The 27,139-nt window shown below is 39.2% G+C and overlaps 1 protein-coding gene across 1 annotated transcript in view; it reads left to right on the plus strand.

The window, feature by feature from the left end:
* scara5 (scavenger receptor class A, member 5 (putative)) overlaps positions 1–27,139 on the plus strand; it is a 501,271-nt gene that overhangs the window by 418,211 nt on the left and 55,921 nt on the right. The window contains exon 8 of the mRNA XM_039748467.1: positions 9,434–9,625. Within this exon, the coding sequence (XP_039604401.1) occupies positions 9,434–9,625 (192 nt within the window). The remainder of the gene's footprint in view (positions 1–9,433; positions 9,626–27,139) is intronic.

The raw sequence follows: 27,139 nt of genomic DNA on the forward strand, positions 1-27,139 counted from the left end.
TTTTAACATATAAAGCATTAAATGGCCAAGGTCTGGCTTACTTGTCTGAACTTATCATGACTTACAAACCAGAGCGCACATTAAGATCTCAAGATGCCGGTCTGCTTATGATTCCAAGGATTAATAAAATAACAGTGGGAGGTTGAACTTTTAGTTACAGGGCCCTAAACTGTGAAATGGTCTGCCTGCTTCTATAAGAGATGCCCCTTCGGTCTCAGCTTTTAAATCCCGGCTGAAGACTCACTACTTCAGTTTAGCATATCCTGACTAGAGCTGCTGATTAACTGTACATACTGCGTCTCTGTTGTCAGTCATTAGCACTAAAACATAAGTAACATGATAGTTATAATTGGATACTAAACTTCATCTATTCTGTTTCTCTTCTCGGTACTCAAATGTGGCACTGCCAAGTTGTTTTGCCTGCCTATGGTAAAGTCATCCCTGATGGAGGATTGCAGGAATCATGGGAAAGAGGGGTCCTTTCCTCGGATTGGCTGGCCCAGCACTGTTTCAGCTGTGGAATGGCCAAATGGGGGAGGTAGCTTGATGGATGAGGTCTCCTGGACTCGAAAAATATCCAAATCTTATTATGTGATATCATCTACTGTTGAATTCTGCTCCATACTTCCAAAATTTTTATTTTTATACTGTATTGAGGATTTGTTCTGTTCTGTGTGTTGTATTGTATTGACCCCCTTCTTTTGACACCCACTGCACGCCCAGCCTACCTGGAAAGGGGTCTCTCTTTGAACTGCCTTTTCTAAGGTTTCTTCCATTTTTCCCTACAAACTTCCTTTTTGGGAGTTTTTCCTTGTCTTCTTAGAGAGTCAAGGCTAGGGGGCTGTCAAGAGACAGGGCCTGTTAAAAAGCCCATTGCGGCACTTCCTGTGTGATTTTGGGCTATACAAAAATAAACTGTATTGTATTGTATTGTACTATCATGGCAGCGTTGGAAATAAGAACATAAGAACGTACGAAATCTGACAAACAAAACAAGACCATTCAGTCCATCAACCCCATTTGTTTGGACTCGAGACAGGAACCGTCTCTACACCAGATAACTGCATATTGCAAGAAACACACATATAATGTTTAGAGTTGTCAAAGAGTATTTACCCAAAACACTAACTGTATTTGACATCTTCTAATTCAGAAAAGAATTCTTGCCCCTTTTAAGTGTATCGATTTCAAGATTCATTACAATACATTACTTAAAATTACTGAAATCTTCAAAAGTTAGCAATGGTTCAGCATGTTCAGCTAATTAAGAACAACAATGATTAAACACCTTCCAGATTCTAAACATTTTTTGAATTGTTCCCTAGAAAGTGAAATAGATTCTCCTAACCGAGCAAAGTAAGATGATGTGGTAGAAGTGTAGTGTAATGCTGCATTCATGTGCTGTCGGACTGTTTGGTGCTACCTTTCCACTTCAGTGTGTTCACAGACTATTCAGTGAAACACAAGGTTGCTGTTGATTTGCTATTTGGTCTACATAAAAAAGCAATTTAATATAAACTGTATTTTTTATGGAGATTGAGCACAAACCAAACATATTAAATATATGCAATTTGACCAAAAAATGGCATTTCTGGCACATCAGGTTACATTTCTTATTTTATATAATTGACTAAGGTGAAATGTCAGCATTATGTCACTTTTCAGATAAATTAGTTACCTTTTTTTCTCTGAATTGTCCAACTCAAAGTGCTCAGAGTGTTCATATGGAATGTTCAACTCTGAAACTTGCATTTTCCATCTGTCCAACACATCTATGAACACTTCAGAATGTGCAGTAGTGTCCAGTTGGATGCTATTCCATATAAAGCTGATATAATTTTGAGATTATTGTGAAAACAAGACTTATAAGTAAATAAAGGTTGTATTCAAATATGGCCTGAGCAGGAGACATTATCAGCATATGTGACTGAAGAAGGCCGTTGTTTTAAGACATCTTTTCTAGGTAAGGTCAGACCTGAATATATTGTGGGCAATCTGACTTAAGAGAAATGTGTGCAGTGCATAATTTTCAGTTGAGGTAGTCCATGATTTACACAGATTGAGGGATTAAATCCACTCATTATCTGAAAATCTAACTGAAAGTTCCTATTTTCAATGCTATCTCGGTGGTGTACTTTTTTGACAGCACTGGTATAGTATACAGATACTACCAATAACCTTTTTTGTGATCAAAATATTAGAAAAAAAGACAACAAATATATCTAACTTAGCATAGATCAAAATTCACTGGGCCATAGCCGTCTAGTCCCCCATCAACTGGGCAACGGTGTCATGATCAGACCTAAGATTTTCATTTTTTATTATTTTCAAGTTTACCTTTACTTTTAACAGTTCTTTACATTTAATTCATGGGGTTTTGAAGATCATGTAATCATTTGGTAATACAGGCAAAATTTCATTACAACGAATATCGTTACAACAAACTTTTCATTAAAACAAAGTATTTTTACAGTCCAGACAGTTTCCCCATAAGACAGAGTCTATAAAAATCTCATTATTATGAATTACATTCAGCAGATACTTTCATTACAACAAAGTGCCCAAAAGACCTTAAAAATGCCTGAATGAAACATCCACAGAGCAGTTAGTTCTGTGGTCACAGCTCAGTTGTGCACAACGGTTCCCGAACATTGTAAATGTTTCTCTTTCTTCGAATTTTCCCCGTCATTTTTTTTTTTGTTTGTTTTCTGTTTTTTTCAGTGATACATTTTGCTTATTGTTCGTCAACATTTGAAAAACATCCATTGGAATTTAAGTCATTGTCATTCTCCTATAGAAATGGCAGACACGAAAAAACGACAACAGTTCACATTAAAAAAAAAAAAACTTGAAATTTTTGTGGCAAAAAGAAAAAAAGACATTTGCAGTGAATTCAGAATTTCACCATTGACACTGTCAACTTTCATGAAAGACCAAGCAAAAATAGAAGAAAACTCTTAGGTTGCAAACCTTGAGCCTCAGCACAAACGTATGTGAACTGCTGCATTTGAAGACATTGAAAAAGCAGTTTTTATGTGGTTCAGTGATACTCATTCAAGAAACATTCCTATTAGTGGGCCACTCATTCAAGAAAAAACCAAACCTTGGGCCACGAAGATTTTACTGCCAGCTGGGGTGGGCTAACTCACTTTCAGGATAGTTTTAGAATTGAAGCCAAAGCAATCTGTGTAGAAGAATCTGCAGTTCCAATTGAAAAAGCAAACGAATGGCGTGCAGGTGAAATCAGGAAAATCATTTCTGCTTATGAGCCTGAAGACATCTACAATGCTGAGTTAGACTGGAATCTTCTACCAGCTGCTACCGCATCACACTTTAGCATTTAAAGGTGAATTAAATAAAGGTTGACAGCTCTACTTTGCAGCAATTCAACTGGCAGCCGCAAAGTTATTCCTCTCGTCATTGGCAAGTTGACCGATCCTCAGTGTTTTAAGTGTGTTACATTCCCACCCTGCAAGTATAAAGCAAACCAGCAAGCTTGGATGACTCAAGACATTTTGGGAAACTGGCTGCGACAACTTGACAAGGATATTGTGACTCATGAGTCCTTGTCTTGCACCCCAAAACATGAGGCTGAGTCTCAATACTTTAGCAAAACTAGCTTTATTCAACTTGAAATAGGAACAATACGGTTATTTATTGTAGTGGAGCTACCACTCTCATATACACAGACACAGCAAACGGGCAGAGTTAGGGCCAGGTCAGGGGCCAAGTCATACTGTTCCCTGCATTTATAATGTTCCTTGCATCACCCATCGGTGACAGGCGCTTATAGCGTGATCTTGATTGGCAATCCATCCTCCAAAGATGCAGCAGTCATGCTTCAGCATGTCATCCCGTGGGGGGGAGGGGGGGCTCTAAAAGAGTTCAGAAACCTCACAGTAGATAGATAGATAGATAGATAGATAGATAGATAGATAGATAGATAGATAGATAGATAGATAGATAGATAGATAGATAGATAGATAGATAGATGCATGAGTCCCCGTCTCATTCTATTCAACTTGAAACAGGAACAGTGCAGTTATTTATTGCAGCAGGAGTTCTCTCCTATACACTCACACATCAAATGGGCAGAGTCGGGGCCAGGTTAATGACCAAGTAATAGTGTTCCCTGCATTTATAATGTTCCTTGTATCATGCATCGATGACGGGCACTTATAGCGCGATCTCGGCTTGGCGCTGTGAGCTTGCCCCTGCTCTCGCACTTTGGGATGCACCTTGGGGGGTCCCAAAACAGTTCAGAAACTTCACAATATGAAGAAGAACAGAAGGAAGATTCCTCTTCTGATTGATAACTGTGGTGCCCACAACATGCTTCTGCATTTAGATAATGTTCGTGTTGAATTCCTTCCACCCAATTGCACAGCAGTTCTTCAGCCTTTGGATTTGGGCATCATTCGCACCGTGAAAGAGTATTACCACAAGGAAATGCTGAGAAAAATTCTCATCACCATAACTTGTTTTCATGAGTCTTTACCAGTGTTAAATATGATTCACATACTCCTACAGCATTAATTTATTTTTTTAATTGGCGCCGCCATTAAGGATGGTTTTGTTGGTGCTTTACCATTTCTTGACTTGACCACTAGAAGTGTGCAGCACATGACATCATTATACCACAATGGTATATAAATCAGCATCCTACATTTCCTGGTTGTTCAGTTCAAGATTTGGATTCACAAACTAATAATCTTTAGCTTCTTTCTTATTTTTAATTTCTTTTACTGGTTATGACAACTTTTTCTGCCCTCTGACTACAAATTACATGCTGTGATTTTTTTTTTTTTTTTTACTTTGCTTGCATGTTTCTTTTTTGGCTTACAACTTATTACTCTGTCCTTTAACCACCATTCTAACTACATATCCTGATCTTTAATTATTTAAACTTATTTAGTCTTCCCAGCTAAGAATCCGGCTTGAATTGTGAACTGCCTGTGCTATTTCCTGATTTCACTGTTTCTCTCAAAACTGCTGTTGCACTGTGCAAGCAATAGAAGCTTCCATGCGCTCACGTGAGTAGCAAGGTGCACACAATGGCAAAAATGGCACTGACATCTTGCGAGAGATCAAAGCAAATGCAAAAAGCAAAATACTCCGTGGATGACATCCTGCCTATTATCTCTGAACTGGACTATGACTTGGCAGACTCAGATTTTGATATAAGTGATTGAAAACGAATGTGAAGTTCCAGCTTCAGCTGATCGGTCCCCATCTAGTCATGGTACTGACAATGTTCGCCAGGGAGGACTGCCACTAAAAAATCAGATTGTAATGCACTGCGACCGTGAGTGCCGCTGCTGCTTTCCCAGCCACACAAAGACAGCCTCGCAGCAAGCCTGCCACTAATTCTTGGCAAACTGGCAGCCACAGCATGCAGCAACAGATGTTTTATGTTGATTTCTGTGTGAAACCATTGTTGTTTTGGAAAAAATATTCAGCTCTCAAAGAGTTAAAGACTTTATTGAAAATGAAGGTGAATAATATATGTTCATGCACTATGAAACGTTTTCATAGCCTTCCCTTGAAATTCCAGGACATTAACTCAACAGAAACACGCCTGTCTTTACCTGTGCTGTGTTTACAACAGCTGTGTGTAGATATGACGTGCCAATGGACAAAGCACCAGTTTGTACACCATCTCTGTAAATAAAGCTTATTTTCTCTTCATATCATTTTATTTTTGTATATACCCCACTGCCGCAGAAACCCCTGTTTTGCATAACCACAAAATTGATCACAGACCACAAGTTATGTGTTTAAAAAGAGTCTCACTTGACTTACTCTTTAATACAGAGCTAATATTTTATTCCGAAATCTGCCAAGCACAGGATTAATGAATATTTTTATAATACATCCAATTTAAGCCTATTTGAGGTTTCAGTCCATCACTGTATTATTCTGATAATCACAAGTAATGTTGTAATAAATTAAGTCTGATTTAAATTAAAATACTTTAGTTAAAATATCAGAGGGATCACACTCCTCAGCCTCCCTGGAAAAGTCTATTTGGGGTTCTGGAGAGGAGGGTCCGTCGGATAGTCGAACCTCAGATTCAGGAGGAACAGTGTGGTTTTCGTCCTGGTCGTGGAACAGTGGACCAGCTCTTCACCCTTAGCAGAGTCCTGGAGGGTGCATGGGAGTTTGCCCGACCGGTCTACATGTGTTTTGTGGACTTGGAAAAGGCATTTGACCGTGTCCCTCGGGGAATCCTGTGGGGGTGCTCCGGGAGTATGGGGTACGGACCCCCTGATAAGAGCTGTTCGGTCCCTGTACAACCAGTGTCAAAGCTTGGTCCGCATTGCCGGCAGTAAGCCGAGCCCGTTTCCAGTGAGAGTTGGACTCCGCCAGGGCTGCCCTTTGTCACCGATTCTGTTCATAACTTTTATGGACAGAATTTCTAGGCGCAGCCAGGGTGTTGAAGGGGTCCGGTTTGGTGGACTCAGGATTGGGTCACTGCTTTTTGCAGATGATGTTGTCCTGTTTGCTTCATCAGGCCGTGATCTTCAGCTCTCTCTGGAAAGGTTCGCAGCTGAGTGTGAAGCGGCTGGGATGAGAATCAGCACCTCCAAATCCGAGAGCATGGTCCTCAGCCGGAAAAGGGTGGAGTGCCCTCTCAGGGTTGGGGGAGAGATCCTGCCCCAAGTGGAGGAGTTCAAGTATCTCGGGGTCTTGTTCACGAGTGAGGGAAGAATGGAGCGTGAGATCGACAGGCGGATCGGTGCGGCGTCCGCAGTGAGGCGGGCTCTGCATCGGTCTGTCGTGGTAAAAAAGGAGCTGAGCCGTAAGGCAAAGCTCTCAATTTACCAGTCGATCTACGCTCCTACCCTCACCTATGGTCATGAGCTATGGGTAGTGACCGAAAGAATGAGATCGCGAATACAAGCGGCTGAAATGAGTTTCCTCCGCAGGGTGTCTGAGCTTTCCCTTAAAGATAGGGTGAGAAGCTCAGTCATCCGGGAGGGGCTCAGAGTAGAGCCGCTGCTCCTCTGCATCGAGAGGAGTCAGATGAGGTGGCTCGGGCATCTGATCAGGATGCCTCCTGGACGCCTCCCTGGTGAGGCATTCTGGGCACGTCCAACCGGGAGGAGGCCCCGGGGAAGACCCAGGACACGCTGGAGGGACTATGTCTCCCGGCTGGCCTGGGAACGCCTTGGGATTATCCCGGAAGAGCTGGAAGAAGTGGCCGGGGAGAGGGAAGTCTGGGCCTCTCTGCTTAAGCTGCTGCCCCCACGACCTGACCCAGGATAAGCGGAAGAGGATGGATAGATGGATGAATAGTTAAAATATGTAATTCTTCAAATATTCTTGCCAGGTCTGCTGGAGTACAGCAGTGTTTTCACATTTTTTATTTACTTTTGGTATTGATTAATAGTTTTAATGTCTTTTTCCATGTTGAAGATAACATTTCTATGATCACACGTTGTCAGGTTTATTTTCCAGTTTCTATAACCGTCATAAAATTGTTGTAAAGGATTTAGGTATTTTACTCATTTGGGGAGCCTTTACAAACCAAAACCCAAAACCAAGTGTTTTCAAAAATTCTAGCCATGCCCACTTGATTGTTCTTAATATTTACATTGTGGTCTCAATGACCTTGAAGAATGGGTCACTTTAAATTCTGAGCTTTCTTATCAAATTTCTTTTCTCAGATGTCTCACTTGTCAGGTAGAGTTCCTGCTTTCTCAATTGACATTTCACTAGGTGGGCTTGCCTTTATATTGCTCAGTGAAGGGAGTAGCCTTCCTTGGAGCCCTCTTACCCTCGTTGGTGAGGGTACACCCTTGTGCCACATCAACTGGAGACTAAGAGATGTGCCTTGGCTTTGATCAGAAGAAAGATAACAACAGACTTGAAAAGGACAAGCCATGGAAATGACAGGTTCTCACATGAGGCAACAGAATGAATTATGATAGAATACAACCATTATTTAATTTTTAAGTTCCAGAATAATGGTTGTCAATGTGCAAAGTGTTTGGTAAAACACTTTAACAGTAAAATCGAGGAGGGAGACTCAATAAACCAATTCCTCAAGTATAAATTTACCAAAATGTCCAAAGCTTCCAAGGGAGGCTCCCATTCACTATATACTGTATCTTTGCACTCAGCAATGTCACCTGCCTTCGATGTGTCAAAATAAAACTGCCTGGAAAAATGAAGAGGAGGTTTTGTGTGATCTTTGAACATGACCAAAAGGGTTACAATGTTAACTAATTAACTTTCTTGTTGTGAATTCTATCAAGTAGTGCTTCCACTTTTGTTGCGATGTGTAGTAGGTTGAATTATCATCACAACAACATTTATTTCTATAACACGTTTTCATACAAATGATGTAGCTCAAAGTGCTTTACAAGATGAAGAAACAAAAGCGTCTAAAAATATGGAAATATAAACATAAGGTTAGGCAATACTAAATAACAAAGAATAAAGTAAGGTCCGATGGCTGATGAAAAGAAAAAAAAACTCCAGAGGGCTGGAGGAAAAAACAAAATCTGCAGGGGTTCCAGGCCACAAGACCACCCAGCTCCCTCTAGGCATTCTACCTAACATAAATGATCTCAATCAGTCCTCATGGTTTTCAGGCTTCGCGTGGAGGAATTAGATGATAATGGTCATGTGGACCTCTGGCCTTCAATCCATCAATGTAGGGACTGCTCGAGGCTTTGATCAGGTGGTGGCGGTGGCATACCACAGAAAACTGGTAAAAGAACAGCAGAGAAAGTAGGGGTTAGTACAGATTGTGGAGCCATGATAAAAATGATAATTCAATGCATATACAGAATATTAGGGTTACACTAAAATGAAGCTATGAGAAAGCCATGTTAAAATAATGGGTTTTTAGCAGTTTTTTAAAATACTCCTCCGTATTAGCCTCGCGAATGTCTATCAGTAAGCTATTCCAGATTTGAGGTGCATAACAGCAGAAGGCCGCCTCACCGCTTCTTTAAGTTTAGCTCTTGGAATAATAAGCAGACACTCATTTGATGATCTAAGGTTACGATTTGGAGTGTAAGGTGAAATGCTTTCTGAAATATAGGATGGAGCGAGATTATTTACAGCTTTGTAAACCATAAGCAATATTTTAAAGTCAATTCTAAATGCAAAGGTAACCAATGTAGTGACATTAAAACTGGAGAGATGTGTTCGGATTTTCTTTTCCTAGTTAAGATTCTGGCAGCTGAGTTGCAACCGATTGATGTCTTTTTTGGGTAGCCCTGAGAGGAGTGCGTTACAGTAATCTAGTCAACTAAAAACAAAAGTGTGAAATAATTTTTCAGCATGTTGCAAAGTTATAAGGGATCTAACCATAATATCAAGTCTTACTTCAATTTATTGTTTAATGTAGGCCTAATATTTTCTCATACAATTTGCTTTGGTCATAACTGGCAATCATTTGGACATTCTGTTTTTCCAGGTACCACCGATGCTGTTGTAAGGTTGGTCAATGGATCATCTCCCTATGAAGGTCGAGTGGAGGTTTTTTATGACAAGAGCTGGGGAACAGTATGTGATGATGGCTGGGACAAAAAAGATGGAGATGTTATCTGCAGAATGTTGGGTTTCAAAGGAGCGAAAGAAGTTCATAAAACTGCACGATTTGGACAAGGTAAGAGGATTTGTTATTAAACAAATGAAAGGAAATGTTGAACCAAAGACTGAGCAACACAACGGATGACTGGAGTTGAATTTCAATTGCTCTGTGTTCACTTGTTTGACCTGTAAAGGGGTTTGGTTCCCCCCTTACAGGAATGAAAGCATACTGATCTAGGGAAAGTATTTCAGAGGAGGAATGTAAACTTATCCCCCTTGGAAATGTTAAAGCTTGTTGAAAGAACAGATTTTTCTTTTCTGAATACAAGTTGGTTATGGGGTGTGCATTGTGAATGATGCCATCACACATACATTAACTGCTAGCACGGAGGAAGTACTGGCCCACTTCAAGCACTGGTCTTGACCTCAATTTCTGCTGCCTTTAGGTACAATCAACTTTTAAACCTTAATTTAACTCATTCGGAGTCAACTGATGATGTTTTGTTTCTTTTACTAATTTTAATAAATTAATAGAACCATTAACAAAAGTTGGTGTCATTATTTTTTCTTTGGGTAAAATATTTTCTGCTTAAAACATTTTCTTGTTGACATCAAAAATTCTTGATAAATGAAATCTGCTGTGATTTTAACCATAAACTTGAACGTAGAGAATAAAGTGGCAAAGGAAATAAAAAAATACAAGAAAAAAGTAAACTGATGTCACCACCAAAAATTAAAAAACTAATTTAACCATAAGAAACATCAATGATAAGAAATAAGTCACAATTAAACAGACATGAGACAAAAAAATCATTATATCAGACTGCAATACAAAATTCTGCCAGTAGGAAATGTGGCCTTGTTTCATGTATTATATAACATTATCACGAGTGACATTAAACACAAGGTGAAAACAAAAAGATCCTTTGGCAAAAGCAGAGGATTTACCGTATCAAACTGTAGGACCATTTTTTTCACTGTATGTGTAATGATTTAAAAGTGACAGTTGTTGGAACATTACATAGAAACCACTGTATGGGAAAGTGGGCTTGGAGGAGTACAACGAATTGCAATATTGTTTCACAAATGCTACCCTACATCCAGTCTTGTTTTTTAATTGGGACTGGCAAAGCACAAATTTATCATATTGGAACAGTGGTCATGATATGCTCAAACACCACTGGGAGCAATGAAGTTTTGAATGCCTATCAGACAGCCTTTGTGTCACAATCACATCTAACTCATTCGGATGAGCTGGGCTTAAAGTGGAGAAGGACAAACAAACTGGCTTGGAAGAATCCCACCCACTCTCTGACTTAAAACTATACTATTTGAAATTACTATTTTTAAAACTATAGTATTTGAAATTGGAAAAAATCTCATTCTCATATAGAGGATCTGTTCAAAGCTTTATTAAAATATGTCAGGATCTAATCAATGACATTTCAGAATAGGCATTTATATCAGTGGAAATGATAGTCTTCCTTCTTTGCTGCTTTTAAAGGTTTGCTCTGGATGGCTGTCTTCTCTTTCTCTTGGGTGGAGGTTGAATTTTGGTTTGTTAAGTTTGGCTTGATTGTATGGAATGTTATTTGCTTAAAATAAAATCAGTACAAATATTTAAAAAATTACAAAAAGATCAGTTTGTGTAGAGATAAATTTAATGGTCTTCATCTTGTAGTATCATCTTGTAGTACAAGGTGCCTTAAGTTTCCAATTGCAAATCAAACTAATTCGTCTTGGTTTATTGAGTGGAACATCTTAACAGATAGCAAAAACATAGCAATTACATTATATTAATTTCACAATTTGTAATCTCCCTGTGTTCACCTATCCTTTGTACTTAATAATTTAACTAGTGCACCATCTTGGCATATTGTGTCCTCCTTGATGTCATTCTGGAAAGGAAAGTGCCTCCTCATTATGACGTTATACATAAATACTGATTTTTGCATAATATGAACAGAAAGAAGCTTTTATCGTTTTGTAAATGTGGTAAGCCATAGCTGAACAGTATGATCTGGTGGTGGACACCCTTGTCATCAGTAATGTTAGTAAGTCATTTTACTTTCTAATGCTGTACTTAATAAATGTAGAAACAATTGTAGCATATATATATATATATATATGTGAGGGCGGCACAGTGGGTAGCGCTGCTGCCTCGCAGTTAGGAGACCCGGGTTCGCTTCCCAGGTCCTCCCTGTGTGGAGTTTGCATATTCTCCTCGTGTCTGTGTGGGTTTCCTCCAGGTACTCCAGTTTCCGCCCATAGACATGCAGGTTTGATGCATTGGCGATTCTAGTGTGCTTGGTGTGTGTGTGTGTGCACACCCTGCGGTGGGCTGGTGCCCTGCCTGGGGTTTGCTTCCTGCCTTGCACCCTGTGTTGGCCGGGATTGGCTCCAGCAGACCCCATGACCCTGTAGTTCGGATATAGCGGCTTGGATAATGGATGGATAAATATTTCTATGATTCCTGTAACAATAAAGCTAAATAGATCTCACTCTGGACAACCTAACCCTTAACTCAAAAGTCAGGCTTCTGGCCTACACAGGCCCATACATTTACAGAATGGACGACAGAGAAGCTACAAGTCTCTGGTCCAGGACAAGCAAAGCCAACTTTTTTTAACAGTTAAAGAATTTATTTACATTTTTTAAAAAGTGCACAATAAGGTAACACAAGAAAAAAACAGTTTTGCATTAAAAGGCAAAACCCAATCAAATAAATTCATAACACCAATCAAAACCAGTACCTTAATCCAAACAGGGTATCCAAACAAAACAAGAACTGCAAAATCAAAATCAGGAATCTAAAAATTGCCGAAGCCTCTTAAACACTTGCTGTAGCTAGTAGGGAGATCAGGTGTCCCAGCCTCCTTGGACTCAACATACAGGAGACAGAGAAGATAACAAGTAATAGTTTTACTTCGCTGGTCAGAAGAAACCAGGATTGTACTGTTTGGCCTCAGTTCCAAGCACCACCTCTGAAAGAAATCAGGCACCACATTACTTGTACAATATCATTCCAGCAATAAAGCATGGTGGTAGCAGCATCATGGTGTGGATTGTTTCTCAGCACCGGGAATTGGGAGACTAGTCAGGGTTCAGGTAAAGCTGAATGGAGCAAAGTACAGACATACTGTTTCCTTAATGAAATCCTGCTCTAGAAGGTTCACCTTCCAACAGGACAATGACCCTAACCACCAAGTAAAGACAACACAGGCTCAGAATTCAGTGTAAATGTGGTTAATCCAGAGGCAGGTTCGCTGTGAGATGTAACTCTCAGGATAGCATTCTGTTGCTATATAGTGGATGGAATAACATTGTACAGTAATTCCTCGCTACTTCGCGGTTCACTTTTCGTGGATTCACGACTTTGTGGGTTTTTAAATATAGTAGTAGTATTTCCTAGTCTAAGAACAGCAAAACAAGTTCGGTGACTAAGTGCGTTGAAACACGGGCTGTGATTGATACATGGGAGGGAGACGACAAATCACAGCTTCCCGCTTTCTAATTGGGCCCGTGATTGGTGCTTTGACTGATGCCCAGATTCCACAGCTCCTCCCCTTGTCTCTCTGTCGCGGCCATTTCGCTTCAAGCTTTCTCGCCGAGCGGTTTACTTTACACTGTACTGTGTGTGATTTTTTTGTGGTTTCTTTGTGTTGAACTTCGCTTCAATTTTCACCTCCTGCAATGGCTCCCAAACGTGCTCCTTCTTCCAAGGCTGGTGCTGAGCCTAAACGCCAACGAAGAATGATGACGATCGCTGAGAAGGTGAAACTTCTGGTTATGTTGAAGGAAGGGAGAAAGTTCGCGGCTGTGGCTGCAGACTGGCTAAGGATCTGCAAGAACGGTCACAGGAATGGGACGACAATATGGTTCGATCGGTCCAATTTTGCAACAAGGTCGACAACGTCATGACCGCCTACAAGCTGTTCTTCGGCCGGAAAAAGAAGCAGCGGCAGCAGCTGCCGATCACAATGTTTTTGCAGCCCGGCAAAAAAGAGCCAGTTCCTACTACTACTATGGATACACCTTCGGAAACCGTGGAAGAGATGCCCCAGGAAATGGCACCGCCGTCTGAAGAGAAGTAAAATACAGTCATCGGCTGCACAGTAAAAGTCATCATCACCTTCATCGTCATCATTTTTACTGCACGGCATATTCATCACCATCATCACGTCATATATAGGTATGTGTACTTCGCTATACAGCAACTGTAAAGTTATCTACCAATTTCATATTGCTTAACAGTTGTCCCTGTTATTAATAGAGAAAAGGGTGGGTTGTAAACAGTACAGGGAGGGTTTAAAAACATCCAAATACACGTTAAAGTATTAAATAAATATGGTGTCCCTACTTCGCGGAAATTCAGTTATTGCGGCCGGCCTTGGAACCTATCTCCTGCGATAAACGAGGGATCACTGTACTGCAAAAAATCATGAATATTCTATGCTTTCAACCACTTATGGTAACTCTATGGTAAATCATTAATATTCATATATGTGGTGAAGCCTTCAAAGAGAAACATAATGGCAATTCGTAAAGCCAATTTTAGAACAAACAGAAGCTGAGCCATTGTTTGAATTGAATGATGATGATAACAATGTGAATTGGTTATCAGATTGTTGAACACAGATTGTGAAACTGAAATGTTTGGCAGTTTTCAGTGTTTATGTTTGGTGCCAGTTTCATCCTACTGCTGTCAATCCTGCATCTCCTTTTGGCCTGTTTGTGGGTAAGCCTGGTCTAAAGATGTCTGTTGATCCTGATTATCTAGACTATTTATGATTTGTCAATGATAGTCTGGTGGAGAAAGTAGTTGATGAAACAAGCCACTAGGCTGAGCAGTGTTAGAAAAGTCACAGGAAACCATTTGCTTGCTGCAGTCACTGAAGATAACATAGACTCCTGATACTGCTGGGCATAGTGTGTAAACCAGTCTGGAGATGGTACCAGTTATCGCATTTGTTATTTCTGGCACCTGATTTTGGGGAAGTTATGAGTAAGTGTTGTTTTTCAGTTTTTAAGAAATACCTGCATTTTACTAATAATGGTGACTATGATGAAGTCAATCAGCACTAAAACTACAATCTGTATGATGTGTATTAGACAATCTTGAAAAATGTGCAGAGTGTGTATGTTCACAATCATAATGTAAATACTGATGAAAGTCTCATAAGTTACAAAGGAAGGTTGTTGTGGACACAGTACATCAGATTTAAACAGGCACGATTCAATATGAAATTCTACATGCTGAGCAAAGGAAGCTCTGGGTACACCTGGAACTTGATACTTTACACCAGTAGATGGGGTAAGGGAGATAGCAAGTACAGTCGATATGGTGTCTCTACATCATCTATGCTGTCACTGCCGGACCCTTTGTTGGCCAAGATTACTATATAACAATCAGCCGTTTCTTTACTTCACATGAACTGCTTGAGATTTTACTTCAAAAGAAAACTGATAAATACGGTATTGTTTGACCAACCCACCATGATATGCCATTTGACTCCAATCATGTGGCCGCATCAAGCTGTAGTGTGATGCAATAGCTGTATGGCAAATGGGCAAAAGTATTTCAATCAAGAGGAAGGATAAAAAAGGACATCTGTCTGGTAATGTGGAAGTCACTAAGCCTTGTGCTGTGGTAGGCTACCATAACACAATGGGCAATGTCAAACAAGTGGGTCAGGCACTGACAATCTACCCAGTCATGTCCAATCAACAGAAAAAAATATTTTGAAGAAAATCTTTTGCATCTGCTTGAACAATCCCGATGCATGTTGGTGATTGTTCTCTAAACATATCACCCAAAGATCTACATCAGTACAGCAATGGACACTAGACATACCTCTCCTACTGTGACATTTTTGTATTTACATCTTTCTGTTAAAAAAGAAAATGTTTAGTTTTTGAAAAAAGTTCAACGCTTTTGGATTTTGGTAAACATAATGCTAAACAGGCTGCATGAATTTGAGAATATAATGTTACGTTATGTAGTTTTGCTTATTGTATTACATCCATCTATTATCCAACCCACTATATCCTAACTACAGGGTCATGGGGGTCTGCTGTAGCCAGTCCCAGCCAACACAGGGTGCAAGGCAGGAAACAAACCCCGGGCAGGATGCCAGCCCACTGCAGGGCGCACACACACACACACGGGACAATTTAGAATCGCCAATGCACCTAACCTGCATGTCTTCGGACTGTGGGAGGAAACCAGAGTACTCGGAGGAAACCCACACAGACACGGGGAGAACATGCAAACTCCACGCAGGAATGACCCAGGAAGCGAATCCGGGTTTCCTAACTGTGAGGCAGCAGCGCTACCACTGTGCCGCCCCTATTGTATTACATTCTAAAACATTTTGCAAACTTCTAATTTACTTTTGATTCTTTTGATCTGCTTGTGTTAACTATTTTCTTCCTTTCTTGTAATAAAATGCAATGCTTATTGATTACTAGTGTCATCTCATAGTATCCTGAGTTTAAATATTAGTCCCTATCACTGCGTGGAATTTGCACATTCTTCCCTTGTCTCTGTAAATTTTTCTACAGACACTCCAATTTCCTGATCAGTTCTTTCACCAAAGACATTTCGGCTAAGTTAATTGGCAAGTGAAGCTGGACCCTGTGGGTGAATAGCCTATGTGGTGGTTTGGCTCCCCATCCAGAATTGCTTCCCAGCTTATACCAGATTGCTGCTCCAAACCCCTGAAACACTAAACTGGATTTGGCAGATTTGAGAAAGTATGGTATTTAAAATGAAAAAATGTTAAAGTAACTCTTGATGATGTACTCCACATACTACAGTCTTTATACCCATCATTAGTAGATAATTCAAGTACATAATAAAGAAGTAATATTCTAAATGCAGTGATCTTGATTATTCATTGTTTAAAGTGTGTCCAACTGCTTTCCAGCAATAACCAAAACTTCACTTGCCCCTTAGGGCCTTTTATTTTGCAACATCCAGTAAGAGATTAACAACTAATAACTGCACTGGCCTTTTTAATATTAAAAAGCTGTTTAAGAAAACTCAAAGTTATTTTAAAGTGTTTGGCATAGACAAAATGTACTGCCAGTCATGTATAGTAACAGACATTGTAAACCCATTAGTGTTTAATGGATATAAATACTGTATATTACATTACAAGTGTTAGGCAGGGGTTAGAGGTCAGATTTTGATAGGATGCCATCTGGAGTTTTTATTAGCTGCGTGACTTTTTGATTCTGAACAATTATGTTTTTTTTCTCTGTCTTCAGCTTTCTCACTTACCTTTTTTATTGTTTTGCGCCTTTCCCCATCCTAACCTACCGTCTATGGGGGAGGAGCAAAGGCTTTAGATTCGTCAAAAATTTAAATCTTCTGTTTTCGACGGATCTCAAAGTTTTAGGGTCCCCTGATATAGAAGATATTGATCTCTCGATGATGAGTGTGTGTCTGTCTGTGTGTCACAGTTTCTTGAAGATGGTTTACAGCTAAAATGGCTGGACAGAAAAATAGCCAATTCAAAACTCAAGCCTGTGAGATGACGATGTGTTGATTGAACAAAAACGTGCAAAAGAAAGAGACACCCTAGAGAATCCCTCTAATACTATAATTCTGCAATTATGAATTGTTCCCATCAATTGCTATTGTAATGACCTATTTTATGGTCAGAAAGCCCAGCATCAGAGTGATATAATAATTACTGAAATTTTCTAGAATAGTTTGGGTAACTTAGTTCCTTGAGCACAAAGCCTACTGATGCTCATGTTTGAATTTTTAGATGCAACAGTAGGTGTTTATTTTCTTTCAAAATGTGTTACAATTAATAATCTTCAGATTACTTTCATATATGGGTGGGAAATTCGATTGTTTTTTTTACCGCCTGTATGCTGTTTACATGTTCTCCCTGTGCATTCCAGATATGTGATGACTGGTATCTATAAATCATCCCAGTGAGCATACACTGCACAGTTAGTTTCTGCTTTACAGGCAATGCTGCTCCACTAGCCTCCTGCAAACCTGTTCTGGAAAAAAAGAACAAATGATTGATTTCCTAACTGTAGGTTACAGTTATCTTCTTGTAAAATAAAATCATGAGTACTGACATAACATGTGACAGCCTGACACACTTGACTAAGTTCGCAAAGAATCTTGAAGTAACACTTTCGGAAAATCAGCTCAGTGCCCAATACACAGAAGTAGATGCCTTAAAAGTGCACAGCTAATTTCCAAGTGTAATATAATGACACATTGGCATAATAAGTGTGTATATCTCCTTTCTTTCTCTTTTTACATATATATAAATGTTTATATATGTATATATTGTGGTATATGGCCAGCAGTTTATCCCAGCCAATACCCCCAAGCCGCTAGATGGAGCCATCCCTGCAACATGGAGGGGCCCCGAATTCCAGCAGGGAATCATGGAACTTGGAGTCTTTCATCACAGCCCTGCTGGATAACATGAGAGCCGCCAGGGGATGCTGCAGGGAGGTCCAGGGACTTATATTTTCCATCTAACCTGATCTAACCTGGAAGTACGTCCTAGTCACTGGGACAGAGGAAATGACGTACTTCCGGGTTGAAGAAAAGAAGTTTTACCTGACCAGGAAGTGTTATAAAGTCATATGGACAGAAAGAGAGAAACACTTCCGAGTCAAGGACTTTAAAAGGACTGTGGGAGATCCCAGCAGTTGGGAGGAAGGGTGACTGAGCTGCTGGGAGGTGTGGAGGAATTATTATTGTGATTATTGTGGATTGCATTGATTATTGATTTATTGTATATGGTGGAGGTGCTTTGTGCGCGTTTGAAAATATTAAAATCAAACATTTGGACTTTTATCTGGTATCTGGCGTCTGGTCTGAGGGTTCAAGGGGACAACAGCGCCCCCTATCTGCCACAATATATATGTATTTATCTTTGTTTAATGAGATCATCTTATAGAAAACTGTGAAACAAGCACATGGCAGATATGGTTGAGCTTTTGATGAATTGGAATTACAATTTAGCTACAGTGTAATCAAAAAGTATTCAGACTTTATTGTGTTGCAGATTTAATTTTTAAATTTTGTCCCTCATAAAAGTGTGTAAATCGATTGAAAATTCAAAACAGATCTCTTTCATTCATATAACAATTCACACCCTTTAATTCAATAGTTTGTAGAAGTTCCTTTAGCAGCAGTTACAGCTTTGAGTCTTCTTGAGTAAGTCTCTACAAGCTTCACATACCTGAATTTGGTTAGTGTATCCCATTCTTCCTGTCAGATCCTCTCAAGGTCCATTACATTGGATGGGGAACATCTGTAAACTGCCACTGTTGGACTATCTGTGAAAATTACATCTGGGCTTTGCTGGGCCACTCAATTATTAAGGCCACTGTGCTCCTGGGAACACTCAAAGCTTTAGAAATGGTTTTATACCCTTGCCCTGATCTATGCCTCACCACAGTTTCACAGAGGAAGTCTACAGAGAGTTCCTTGGACTTGATGGGTTGGTTTTTGTCCTGACATGCAGTGTGAATTGTGGCACCTTCTGTACACACATGTTTGCCGTTCTAAACTGTGTCAGATCAATTCAGTTAGGCCCAGTTGGACCCCAATCAAGTTCTAGATATATATCAAGGATAATTAAAGCGAACAGGATACGCATACCTGACAGCAACTAGAAGTGCCTCACCAAAGGGTCTAAATACTTACATGAATGAGAGATTTCAGTTTTTGATTTTTAATAATTTCACAAGCTTTTCCGAAAACATTTTGTCACTTTGTCATGATGGGTAACTGAGTGTAGATTGATGGGCAAAAATATCAAATGCATTCATTTACAATTCAATCTACAACACAATAAAGTGTACAGAGAATAAAGGGGCCTGAGTACTTTCTGAATCCACTGCATAGCTTGAACAGAACAGAAGCTATTTCCTTGAATTTAAATAACAAATAATTCATCATCTATAAATACTTCAACCACAGGGCTCATTATTACCAAAAGAGTACTTCCACCTTCTTGCCATTAAAAAGTTCCCAGTCCTTTAAAAGTTACTTAATGACTTAAAATGTGGAAAATTGTGGCCTCTCCAACTGACTTGTTATGGTTACAGTGTCCCTGAAGCCCTAGAGTTACTATGCAGTCGTGCATATTGGCTGCTGTGAATATTTGAAAACTGTGATGATCTGTAATGAGCCATTGCACAGAAATAACACAGATATTTATTTTGTGATTGCTGCTACAGTAAAAGGGGGGGATTTCTGTAGCAGAATTAGAAGTGGGATCATGAAAGCTTTTAAGATAAAGGGAGAAGGAGGTTAAGAAAAAATTGACTGATATTCATATAAGAGATGATCGTCACCTTGGAAGAGTAAAATTCCAGAGTAGCAGCATTCAAAAATTAGAGATTTGAACTGGAAAGGTGCAAGTTAGTTTCCCCAGGGCACCAGGAGGCAGATTCCCTAAGGGCCTGCTGCGTTACCTGACCCAAGGAGGAAATGTTGGAGGCTTCAGTGCCTTCTAGTCAACAAAAGGAGTATAGCTCTTCGAGGGCTGAATATTTTTTCCAAAAAACTGTTTCTGAAAAGCAATGTTTTCACACAGAAATCAACATAAAACATCTGTTACTGCGTGCTGTGGCTGCCAGTTTGCCAAGAATATGCGTCAGGCTTGCTGCCAGGCTGTCTTTGCGTAGCTGGGACAAAGTCACTGTGCATTGCAATCTGGTTTCTACCTTTTAAGTTAAGTGTTGTTAAGTGGCAGTCCTCCCTGGCGAACATTGTCAGTACAACGATTAGCTGGGGACCAATCAGCTGAAGCTGGAACCTCAAATTCATTTTCAATCACTTGTATCGAAATCTGATTCCGACAAGTCAGTCTAGATCAGAGATGATAGGTAAAACATCGTCCACAGAGTGTTTTGCATTATGAATTCGCTTTGACATCTCGCCAGATGTCAGTGCTATTTTTGCCATTGTTTTCACCTTGCTACTCACACGAGTGCAGGAAATCTCGGTCAAACCAATGAATCTAACTTTCCTTCTAGCAATTCGATAGATAGATAGATAGACAGATAGATAGATAGATAGATAGATAGATAGATAGATACTTTATTAATACCAAGGGGAAATTCACATACTCCAGCAGCAGCATACAGATAAAAAACAATATTAAATTAAAGAGTGATAAAAATGCAGGTAAAACAGACAATAATTTTGTATAATGTTAACGTTTGAGGGGGTGGAATTGAAGAGTCGCATAGGGTGGGGGAGTGTTTCCGATGGGAGTGTTAGCTCCGTGGAAATATGTTCTTTTATATTGCGGCATTTTAATAACCCTTTAGTTAAATAAGTATAAAGTATAACGGCGATATCCCTCTTTTCGGCGATAGGCGGCGACAAAGTCACAGAAAAGACAGAATATACTTAGCTTGTTTAATGCGGCTTACGTTGCTTTAAAATGACAGGGAAGACCAGTCACATTTCTTTTCTAACCACGGGGATTTGGTCGTGTAGAAATGGCTTTTTTCTGTCACAACGGAGGTGGTGTTGGAGTCTATCGCTTTCACTCCCACAGGTCTTCAAAGCTTGGCAAGGTTCCAGCGTTCTTTTATATTGTGTCCACACGTCCATATCCCCCAGTACAATGCCAAACAAGGTAGACAAACGTAGGCCAAGCAGCAGACAGTCAGATCATATAACACTTAGGCCTTTTAGGGCTGACAACAGCTGTTCTTGTCTATCTTTATGCTTTGCCTATCCCAGCACTTCTGAAAGTTGACACCCTGTGCTAAAGCTGGCTCAGCTCTTCATGGCATGTTATACAGAAAAAGAATGAAAAATACATTGAAAGAGATCTAAAACAGATACAGTGACACAATTCTTAATATTATAACAATCTTAGTATAACAGGGAGAAACTATTTCCTCAGTCTGTCACTGAAGCTGCTCCTATGTCTGGAGATGATACTGTTCAGTGAATGCTGTGGATTCTCCATGATTGGCAGGAACCTTCTCAGGGCCTGTCGCTCTGCCACAGATGTCAAACTGTCCAGCTCCATGCCTACAATAGAATACAACTGCCTTCCTCACCAGTTTGTCCAGGCATGAGGCGTCCTTCTTCTTTATGCTACCTCACCCAGCACACCAACGCGTAGAAGAGGGCGCTCGCCACAACCATCTGATAGAACATCTGCAGCATCTTATTGCAGATGTTGAAGGACGCCAGTCTTCTAAGGAAATATAGTCGGCTCTGTCCTCTCTGGCACAGAGCATCAGTATTGGCAGTCCAGTCCAATTTATCATCCAGCTGCACTCCCATGCACACATTTACCTCTGATGATCATGGGGTCCAGGAAGGGCCTGGGTCTTCTAAAATCCACCACCAGCTCCTTGATTTTGCTGGTGTTCTGGTGTATGTGGTTTGAGTCACACCATTTAACAAAGTCCTTGATTAGGTTTCTATACTCCTCCTCCTGCCCACGCCTGATTTAGCCTACGACAGCAGTGTTATCAACGTACGTTTGCAAGTGGCAGGACTCCGACTTGTATTGGAAGTCTGATGTATATAAGCTGAACAGGACCGGAGAAAGTACAGACCCCTGCAGCGCTCCTGTGTTGCTGACCACAATGTCAGACCTGCAATTCCTGAGACGTACATACTGAGGTCTGTCTGTAAGATAGTCCATGATCCATGCCACCAGGTATAAATCTACTCCCAACTAAAATGTAACAGTTGGTTTTCTCACAGTTTACAGTCGATTACCATCATCAACTTGTCCTTTTGACAAAAGTTGACATCAGCCCTGAAAGAGATAGCCTGAGAAAGAAATGTGTGATATGCTTCTGAAAAGACAAGCGGCAGAGGGGATGCAGTGAACACTTGACTTTTTAAGGACCATGGACGCTGTCTTACAGTTGAAGATTTAACGTAACGGGCAGTGTCACATTGTTGCTAGTTCCTCCTTTATATCCCCCCTCACAGTCTGACCGTGAGTTTGTGGCTTTAACTGCTCGACTTAATATGTGTATATAAGCAATATATAAATATTACTGTAATATGTACAATAGGTCTGTACTTGGCTTATGGGTAGTTCCAGCACACACAGCACAACACTTTGCCATTAGATTAGCTGACGCCGAGGTCAAATGAACATGAACGTTCTGCTGCTGTATAGCTCATTGTAGTGAGATTTCTTTGGGTAGACAGAGTAATTTAGTAAGCTGTTTGGGTAGTCATCTTGTCAAACTTTATAGTACCCCAAGTCCTCATGCACTATGGTATGTGCAGATCCATAGCTGATATCCAAATGTGCAGCAACAGTGGACAATGCAATCCATCGGTCTTCTCTGATCAAGGCCTTTGCCATGTCAATGTGGGCTTGTGTGCATGATGTTGATTGTTGACCAGCTCAGGCTTCATCGGTTATACTTGCTGTTTAAACTGTTTCTACCCATTCATAATGTTTTCATTGAGTCGTGCTGTTTTCATTTCTATACTGAGTACATCTATACTTTGGTGAATTTCAGCAAGTTTCACTCTGTCTGCCCAATGGAATTTCACTATGGCATGTTATTCAATGGTGGTGCAATCCTACAGCAGAGCACCCATGTTTATTTGACCTTGGCTTCAACTAGACTAACAGCAGAGTGCTGAGCTGTGCGTGTCTGAACTACCCATAAGCCATTGTGAATGTGTTGTATTGCATTAGCTTCTATCTGTTGTGGTTACTGCGTAATTGCCTTTACTTTTTGATTAACCTTCCTACTTCTTTAATAGGGCCGTTCTATTTAGAAGGAGTTGAATAATCTGGGTTTTAAATGGCTAACATAACTACGCCAATGTCATGGATAGTTGAGCTGATTAATATAAGTGGAGTTACGTCAAGATGTCTAATTTCATGTTGTATTCTGACATTCAGGTACAATGTACTGACAAAATCTCTTCATGTAACTGTAAAGGCCATCTCTGCTGCCTGTAAGCATGAAATTGGACTGTCTACTAACAATCCATGTGGAAAATTATTTGTTTCAACAAGATAGGACATGGTTTAGTTCCATCTATTCCGCACAAGAAAATTGGCAATTGTAAATAATAATTCTTTGCATTTATATAGCACTTTTCTCACTACTCAAAGCACTTAGCAATTGCAGGTTAAGGGCCTTGCTCAAGGGCCCAACAGAGCAGAGTCCCTTTTGGCATTTACGGGATTCGAACCGGCAACCTTCCAATTGCCAGAACTCTTACAGTGTTAAATTAAAACTTTAAAAAGTGTTTATATGGAAACAAGTTTTTCACATACTCTCTTTTGCCGATTTTTGCTATGATCCATTATTGAATGCCCTTTAGCTGATTCAGGGTCACAAGGACATGAAGATATCTTGGATGTATTGGGTACAAGCCAGGATCCATCCATTGATAGGGAAAGATTTAATTAGTTAACGTATTATTATCAATTTGAACGCAAGTTACCATAATGGTGTTTCCATGCATATCAGTCCATTTAGATTTGTGATGTACAGACTGATGGCCTGGATGTATCACTGAGTGCATTTTATTTGTGTATTGCCTTGGAACAAACACAAAGCTGAAATCAGCCAGATATGAGCCTTAATAGATTTGTTTCTCAGCAGCCCACTTTATAGAACTGATCACAGACAGTATAAGAGAACAGACAAGTTCATTCTTAGTACAAAGTACACAAGACTGTAGAACTGACAAATTTTCTCCCCCCTATTCAGGTACATTTTATTCTGATACTCAGGTTTATTCCCTTCTGCATACGAAAGGCATGTACATTGTAGTTTAGGTTCATTGTTTGCAATTATATGAATAAGTGTGAATGTGAGTTTAGGGGAAATCTTTGGTGGGCGGTGTCCATATTCAGTGTCTATTGGAATCGGCTCTTGCCCTTATAATTGTGAACTGGGTTTGAAAATGGATTAATGTTTATATATACACTCATGTCTGCCACCTCACTCTGTTGGTCAGCCAGGCATTTGGCCTTCATAAGGTGATTAAAACACATTAACCATAGTAGAGATCTATCTGTTCTTCTACTGAACCCACTTAATCCAAATTTAGGGCTACAGGGACATAATAAAAAGTGGACAATAGCTCTGTGTGTGTTTTACTTTCGCTACATGTTGTATATTTATATAGGGAAGGTTTTTTTGATGGGGTCAAAATTTGAACTTCTTTTAGATATTTTTCAACATGACCTAACCACTTTTTTATTGATCTCTCTGTGTTTTGTGCATTAGGATGTGTGGGTTTGAACAGGATCATTAATCCAAATTAAACATGGCACAGATATGAACCCTGTAAAATCCTAGAAGCTTAATGATTTTGAGTGAAGTAGACATTTTTTTCTTAGGTACTTATATATAGTATACAAAAGGAAAAGTATTATGACAGGATCAAAATCATAGCCATATGTATAAAAATAATGTAACAGACGCATCAGACTTTTGGTAAATGCAAAATGTATCAAGAATAATATTCATCTACCATATTCATTCATTTTTGCTTATTTCTGTGCCCAGTTACAGGAGCTCAGAGTCTGTCCTCACTGTATTAATCACAAGGTTGGAGCAAATTGTAATTGGGATGCCTGCCCACCACATGGCACACTTGAATATTCACAAATTATTTTACAACAGGTCAGTTTAAAACAACAAATTCAACTAGAATGTGCAGTACTGTTTAGAAAAGTTAAGTTAAGGTTAAAAGGGAAAAGTTAAGCAGGAAATATACAAGGTGACCAGTACAACTATTGTGACAGTTTGTGAAAAATCCTAAAAAGGACATGAAGATGACATACTTTTATAAAGCAAACCAAAAGGGGAGTAAAGAAAAAAATAAGACACGAGTCCTTCCAGAATGTCAAAAAGTTCCAGCAAACAAAGCTAAAATTTAAGACAGAAGTCAAAGTCAAAAACAGAATGTGCAAGCTCTAATCATCACTAAAATCCTATTCTCTAACTAAATAATTCTCGTGAAACTTGTTGAAAAATGTTATAATTGTTCACAAGTTTGGATCTTATATATCTTTGGTGCGATGGCTACATGGACACACAGTGCTGGTCATGTGCATAGCAAATCTGCTTTTGTCAAAAAGTTTTGGGACAGACAGCTGGAGAACAGGAAGAATCAGGAAATAAAAGGTGATGAAATGTAATCAATAAACTAGGATTAAAACCAAAAAATCAAGCAGATCAATCATCTAAGCCAACAAGTAGAACAAAAAAAGAATCCAAAAGCAATAATTTGCCTGGAAAATCAAACTATGTATTTATGAGAATATTCATTCATCCTAAGAGAAACAGAGGTCAAAAAATGAAAATGATCACAAGACCGCGAAAATCAAAATACAAGTCAAGGTGAAAACTGGGAATCAAAAATAATATTTTTTCACAGCCTAAAACACAATTAAAAAACAAGAGTAAAAAATCAAATGGAGATTTATGACTACAAATTCAAAAGAAGGGTTATCGTAAGTTGGCAACAAATGATTATAATCTGTCAAGCTTGGATACCCAGTAATTAATGGGACTGAACTTTATTGTATACTGTCGCTTGTTTGATGTCACCAACAAGCACATCTCTGAGATTCTGAGATGGATTTCCATGGCAATGGCCAGCACAATGCTCACTGCCAGTGACAAAAAGAAAATGGCATCGTGGTAGAGCATAAACAAAAATTCAGCCTTGTCAGGAAGCAAAAAGCACAATAAAACATCCACAAATTCATATTCTCTGCACTTCAAAACCCAATTCTAGATACAGAACAGTTGTAGATAATTGCTAGAATAAGTAAAAAATGTATACATTTATTTTTATAGATCATAATAATATCCCCAATCTTGGACAATAATTTCACAGTGGCTCCCATTTATATATCGTCATGATGATGATGTTGCAAAATGTAATTTCTGGGACCAAGCCCATAACAATCATAACATCTATACGAACAATTGCATAACCGACAATTCAATAATAATCAGTAAAATAAAATAACAAATCAAAAAACACATAGTAAATATAAAACAAAATGAAAATTATTTGTGTTAATTAAATTAATTAACACATTAAATTAATTAAATTAATGCTAAAAGAAAAATCAGAAAATAAGAAAATCTCAAGGAAGAATTTATTGAGCAAAGAGAAAAAGTAAAGGAAACCGACTAGCATAACCATGAAATAGTGAATCAAAATAACATTGCAGCAAAATGATGCATTTTAAGTAATACTAATAATACTATTAATGTTCAAAATCATAAGAATAATCAAAAAGCATTCAGAAATGGGCAGGCATATAAACTCTAAGGCAGTAGTTCAAATGCACAAAGCCTCCAAACTGGCCGATAATATATGTTTCAGGAAATAAGTGCAATTAATTAGCTATTAAAATTTAAAAAGGTTTTTTTGCACTGACATTATAGAAGGCTGCAGACCATCTGCTTTTAATTGCTTTCTCAGAAAGCACAATACAATACTGGGAATTACAGTATTATATTTTAATACAAACACCTCAATTAATTCCAGATTTACTTCAACATCTTGTATAAATTCAGATCTTTTCGTTTGAAAACAGGAGATAAGCAG

Source organism: Polypterus senegalus, chromosome 3 (genome assembly GCF_016835505.1).
Source record: "Polypterus senegalus isolate Bchr_013 chromosome 3, ASM1683550v1, whole genome shotgun sequence".
Taxonomy (NCBI): domain Eukaryota; kingdom Metazoa; phylum Chordata; class Cladistia; order Polypteriformes; family Polypteridae; genus Polypterus; species Polypterus senegalus.